At 32.0% G+C, this 6710-nt stretch overlaps 1 protein-coding gene across 1 annotated transcript; it reads right to left on the bottom strand.

Moving 5' to 3' along the window:
- Positions 1–2826: 2826 nt before the first annotated feature.
- Positions 2827–6414, bottom strand: LOC149153349 (polygalacturonase-like). Its single transcript, XM_089438636.1, has 9 exons — positions 5838–6414; positions 5573–5701; positions 5182–5352; positions 5048–5068; positions 4749–4956; positions 3845–3926; positions 3575–3683; positions 3375–3491; positions 2827–3284 (listed from the first exon to the last, which is right to left on the bottom strand). The coding sequence occupies exons 1-9, from the start codon at positions 6279–6281 to the stop codon at positions 3063–3065; spliced, it is 1503 nt and encodes a 500-aa protein (XP_089294762.1). The 5' UTR covers positions 6282–6414; the 3' UTR covers positions 2827–3062.
- Between the last annotated feature and the right edge of the window lie 296 nt (positions 6415–6710).

Below are 6710 nucleotides of genomic sequence, written 5' to 3'. Positions count from 1 at the left end.
AAGTTGATGAAAAATATAAAGGGATATAAAAAATGTTAATGAAAAAATGGATACTTACAATATCTAGTGAAAATAAGCGTTTTCTCAAATTGGGAAATTTTATTAGGTTTATAATTGTAGGGGGTTAAATAATGTGCTTTTTAGAAGCATTTTACAATATGTAGTCAAATTAGGCTAATATTTAGTATCCCACGAATGCACGTCATAGAGGTTCATTGAGTGAAACTCAGGTGTGAGCCACTTGCAAAGCATGACAAGAGTAAGAATGAATGTTCTCTTGTGATTTAACTCAAAATTCCATATCACAAGTGCACTGGGAAATGTTCCTCTCTCAACCTTCTTTTCACATTGAATGTGAGTTGCATGAGATACAAAGTGAAATCACCACCCAACCCTCGCCATTAATGCTCTAAAATGTGATAGCATGATTGACGCAAATATTTACATTGAATGAAAAGACACCTAGATTTGATATATATTTAACTTATATATTAATCATTTTTACAATAATAATAATAATTAAAAAAATTATAATTTAATTAATAATAATAATTTTTATAATTAATAATAATTTAAAATAAATTTTTTTATTCAATTAGTTTTTATAAGTATGATAATAATTTTTCTAATTAATAATAATTTAAAATAATTTTTTTTTTATTGAATTACTTTTTCGGTACGAAAAAGGCATTTTTTTATTGAATTAGTTTTTATAAGTACGATAGAATAAGTATTTTAATATATGGAAATTTATTAATTTTTACCCACTATTTAATTATGGATATGAAATTGCTTCTGTCCAATCTATTTTGAAATCTAGTCAGTGACTCCCCTTTGCAAGTTTTTGTTGTTCAGTTACAACTATATGCACGTAGTAGTTGGACTTCCAATCAACCGTTGAAAGTGTGTGACAGTAACAAGTATTTATTTCTTCCAACTAATATATTCTCCCATCGATCAACACGGTATGGCCACCATGAAAATGAGTTGTTGTATACTGCTTGCAGCTGACAATTAGTTCCTACCTGAATTAGTTATAACTAATAAATAGATAATTAAATTATGCCAACGGCAAGGTGATTTTCAACATAAATTGTTTACCTAATTTGATAATTTGCATGATAATTTTATAATTGTATTAAGTATTGAAAAATTAAATATAGATTTAGAAATGCAATTTAATTAAAATTTGAAATTTTATTTAATTTTTAGTTTTCTATTATATTAATATAATTCTATAAATTAAATGATTAATAAACAATATAATTATATAAATTAAATGATTAATAAAAATCATTAAAAATCAAAATAGTTAGTTTATTATATATTTTAGATTATTTAAATTTAAAAAATTATAAAAAATAACTAAAAAATATTTTTAGTATAATATTATGGACCAATATTGTTTTTTTGCTAATATCATATGCTTGAAAAACGATAATCCAAATTTCAAATTTTCACATCTATATAAATTAAATGATTAATAAAAATCAACATAGCTATATAAATTAAAGGCATAGTCTAACTTATAGACGAAATAGGTCTAATTTATAGATGAAATAATCTTTTTCACCAGAATTCACCAAAATCCAGCAATACAGTTTCAAGATTTTTTAGTTGTCTAAAATACAATTTTGAATGCATAAATATCCCTTTTCACAGGAATTCACCAAAGTATCGCTATACAATTTCAAGATTTTCAAGATTTTATTGTGATCTAAAATGCAATTTTGAATGCATAGATGTATTTAGTACCCTAAAAAAAACCATTGAGGTACTAACTACGCCTAAATTAAATGACTAATAAAATTTATGAGAAATCAAAACAATTAGTTCATTATACATTTTATATTATCGATATTTAAAAAATCATAAAAATTAACTAAACAACATTTTTAAAGTGTAAATAGGCTTTGTTACAATACTATGGACCAATATTGCTCTTTTTGCTAATACCACATGCCCAAAAAAAAATAGGACTCAAATCTCAATTCTTCATGATTCTGATGATGATTAACCAATCAAAAGAATTAGTTCATTATACATTTTACATTATAGATATTTAAAAAATCATAAAAATTAGCTAAACATTATTTTTAAAGTGTAAATAGGCTTTGTTACAATACTATGGACCAATATTGTGTTTTTTTGCTAATACCACATGCCCAAAAAAACAAGACTCAAATCTCAATTCTTCATGATGATGATGATGATATATTGGACCATATAAGTCCATGTATAAGTATTATGAAAAATATTTTAGAATATTTCATAAAGGTTAAATTGGTTCTAAACGTGAACCAAATCTTAATAATGTGATTGATTAGAAAGGTTCTCTCATTTATTAATACTTAAATTTTCGACTTAGTTACCCGAGAATCCACAGTAAGAACCATTTTCTGCCAGTTTCAAATCCCAACCGAGATCCATCATTAGGGCAACTTAAATTAAAATTGCCAAAACTCTCTTCTCAAATAAACATACTATGAACTTAAAAATAAAAAGAGGTTTGCATCAAAAAGGATTTGATCCTTCTAGATACTTGGTAGATCTAGAGTTAAGATGGATTTAGGCTAGTTTAATTGACCCCTTTTAAATAGACTATATTCCACATGAATACCATGAGTTCTCAATATAGATAATTTTTATTTTTATTTTATTTTGACCATGTTAAAATGCTTACATTACACTAATATTTTTATTTAATTAAAATATTATAACATCTATATTTATCTACCTAAGCTAGAAAAAAGGTTTTAGAAAAAAAAAAAACATTTTAAATAAAAAGAAAGGTAAATTATCGTTGTTTCAACCATAAAACCATCGTACAACTAATCTTAAAATTATTATATTGATATCCAATCTTCAGGCTGATAATATTACAACATAATTTTTAATAATGTATAATGTAAGTAAGAAGAAACGATGTACCGATTTGTAATCTCTGGTGAAAACAAACAAGGAATCGGCCACAAGCAGTTCAAATAAGCTAATTGTTTATGGATATGACATTGTTTAGAAATGAAAGAATAGGCTATATTTGATGTGGAGAGACTTTTTCTTTAGAAGCAGGCGGCAGGAAAGACGGTGCCTCTGGTTGATCCTGCAACGTTTTCACATTGTGCGGTTGGAGTATCGCCTGAATTCATCACCAGATGTATGTTTTGCAGAACGATGCCTTGGCAACCAACGCTTTCACTGCACTCAAATTTTATAGCTTCTTTCGTTGGCGTTGTTCCTTCTACGTTTCTGTAGAATACATTACTCACTTTCACAGCCGAGTCCTGCTTAAGACGTCCATGCCACGTCAGTATCTAACTAAACCATCTGTGCTAATCGAATATATTATCTACTGACACAAATATTGATCCGACCTGTTTTTCGCATGGTTTTTGAGAATCACAATAATATTGGTCGATGATGATAGGGTTCGACACATTTTGCATCTTTACATTTCTGAATGTGATGCCCCGAGCAAAGCCAGAGCCACCCTGCAGTGCATGGGAATCGAACTTGAGTACAAATTGAGCCTTACCTCTAAGCATCAAGCAGTTATAAGACTATTCTTAATTACCTGCCATGTTTTGATCCTTAGACCATTTGTAGTGTCATGGAGATACGCACCGTCCACCATTATATTAGACACTTCAGCTTCTGAGTTCCCTTCACCAAGGCTTCCAATGCTGTTATGCCAAAATTAATAAACATACATTTAAACTTTAGTGCCATAGTAAACAAAGTTTAGTGCTATATTTCCTTAAATAGTATACATCTATCTTAATCTCCCTCTATTTATGATAGTCAGTTAGGTTCATTAAAACCAACATTAGTGAAACCTCCTTACCTAATTCCATGACCAGGTCCACATGTAACATTTTGAGCGCGAACGTTCATGGACCCACTCACTATAGAGATGCAGTCATCTCCTGCAAAATCAATAGATGTCAGACTATGGAATCTACGTTAGAGGAGAATTATTACATAGTGCAGACAGATATAGTGTATAAAATATATATGAAGGTGTTAGAGATGTAGTTAGAGAGTGGTTTTATGGATGAGAAAATGGGGATGGAGTTAATGATTTGGGGATAGTGAAGGAGCCAGATTGTGATGATAGCAGCAATGGTGCTATAACATTCTAAGGGTTTTGGTCCAATGCAGGTGTATTTCTCCAGGAAGTTATAAGACATGTTTAGGCATAAGTGTTGATTAAGAGCACGGATTGTTTTATGGTTATAATAATTTGATCATGCATACATGTAATGCACTCATGGAGTCATCATGTTGTGGAATGGACCACTTGGATAGGTACTAGGGTGGTAGATCTACTAGTATCATAGCTTGATGGGGAGAATATGAGATCTGATTGATAAATAATTGGGACCAGATTAATCACCCCGAATCAAATTTAAAAAGAAATTGTTAAGATAATTAGAATAAACTTGACTACGTCAAGTTACTAACTGTTTTCAAGCTCCAAGTAATAAGATTCCAAATAACTATATCTTTAGACACCACTACTCATTTCGGTGTTTCGTCCTCCTAACCGATAGTACTATATAAACATCAAAAGTCATCCTAACAAATAGTACTATATAAATATCAAAGGTCCCAGGTCAGGGGATGCGCACTCAAATTCATTTTTTGAAATTGGCAAAACTCTCAGTAAGCGTAATGCTTTAGAAATCACCTTCTATTATAAGATTGCTATTCATGAATTAGAAGCAGCCAGGAACATGGGAGCATACCAGTTCCTATGGTGCTGTGTTTGATCACCACATACTTTGAGCCAGTCACATGAATACCGTCTGTATTAGGACTATGTCCAGGAGCGGTGACTCTGACATTGATTGCTTGTACAGCAAAACATTTCTGGAAAGCCATGTGCATCTGTTGACTGTTCTGAACATTCAGGTTTCTCACACGCAGATTGTTGATGGATTCAAAAGTTAGTGCCTGAAGTAAAGAATAAAACATCAATCAGCCCTTGGATCAAATATCGTCAGAGTTAAATAAAGCATGCTGAGTAAGTGGACGATAAACGTACCGTTGGGGCTGATGTACATGGCTGCAAGAGAAAGCAAGAAGTGAAGTTAGCATGCAAAATATTCCTTAATCTAAGTTTTGTGTGCAAATATAAAATATATTTTTTTCTGGAGGAGAATCTCATGATATTCATACGTTGGATTTGTTTATTTTGCAAGATTTGTTCCACCATTCCTCTCCATTGCCATCAATAGTACCTCCACCTTCAACAGATAGATCGTCCACACTATAGAAATGAAGCCACAACCTTGCATTCAACCCCATCCAAACGCTGGGATCCTTCGGTGCTACGATATTCCCCAACACCTGAACACAGTAACAATTGAAGAACTTAAGCAACAGATATAATGATTAACCCTAAGCTTATTAGGGTTTACAGTGTTATGCTATGCAGTATTATGTAAACAATGAGATTCAAAACATTTCGGATTAAATTGAAAAAAATAAATAAAACTAATGCAAAATAAAGTTCTTACTGCACTAATCTTTCAATCTCATGGAAAGGATTTCTTGAGAAATAATATACCTGCACTGTCAAGGCAGAGTGGCATGGCCCAGAGAACGTAACGGGCTTCACAAGATAAGTCTTTCCCCTGGGTACTCGGAAAACTGAACCAGAAGACGAGCAGGCCTCTTTCCACGCACTCTCGAAAGCCTGAACCACATGCATTTATTATCACTCTCAGAAATCTTAACCAATTACTTGTAGATAAAAACATATAACCCCGTCAATGTCACACTTAATTCTAATTACAACAACAATAATCTCTTCTTGTTAGTGTTATCATGACCTCTGTATCATCGGTTTCTCCATCGCCTTTTGCGCCAAATTGGTCAACCAAAACAACTTTGGCAGAAGATTTCGTCATGGAATCGAGTGTTTCTGAAGATCTCTGAACATCGAGCATGGTTTCATCAATAATGTCTTGATCAATACACGTCATAGTTTCATCATGGGATTTCCATGGTGGGCATTCTTCTGATCCCATTCTCCTCGAGAGATCATATTTATCATCACCAGATCCTTTCACATGAGGCACTGCACAAACAGTCTCTTGGCCCGATGGAGAATTCATTGTATAATCCAGGCATCTCAAATGTGCAGGATCTTCTTTCAACTCTCCCAAACATTTGTCACAAATTGAAATGAAAAACATAAACAATACTAGTACTGTTACAATAATTCGATCATGCCCTTGACCTCTCTGGCCAGACTTGTTCCTTAATGAATACATATTCAAATCAATAGATAACACAAGACGAATCTAAAAGTTCGTAAAGATTATGAATTCAGAAGAAAAACAGAACTAAGCATGTAATTCTCAATAAATATTCACAGTATGATCAGATTTTTTGCTCCTAAAGAGAAGAATACTTGAAATATATATAAGATTAGAAGCACAAAAGGCAATGGACTGTTGGGTTGAATAGTATAGTCTGGTGCACCATTAAATGCTTTGCTTGACATCAAGACAGCGCGTGAGGTGTACTCAATCTGGACGGTCTCCAATTCAAACTTATAATGAATCCAATCCATCACGTATGAATGGATTGAGCTGCAAGAGATTGAGACGAAAGAATCTCTTCGCTTTTTTGATGCAGGCAGCCAATCTATTTTACTTTCTCTTTGTACTTTACGACTGCAAAGTTCTATCTATTCAACC

This window comes from Pinus tabuliformis, chromosome 9 (genome assembly GCF_031772625.1).
Source record: "Pinus tabuliformis cultivar Carrire ecotype Pingquan chromosome 9, CPIR1, whole genome shotgun sequence".
In the NCBI taxonomy this organism is placed as follows: Eukaryota; Viridiplantae; Streptophyta; class Pinopsida; order Pinales; family Pinaceae; genus Pinus; species Pinus tabuliformis.
Note: the sequence above shows the minus strand (reverse complement) of the source record. Positions and strands in the feature narration are given on the sequence as shown.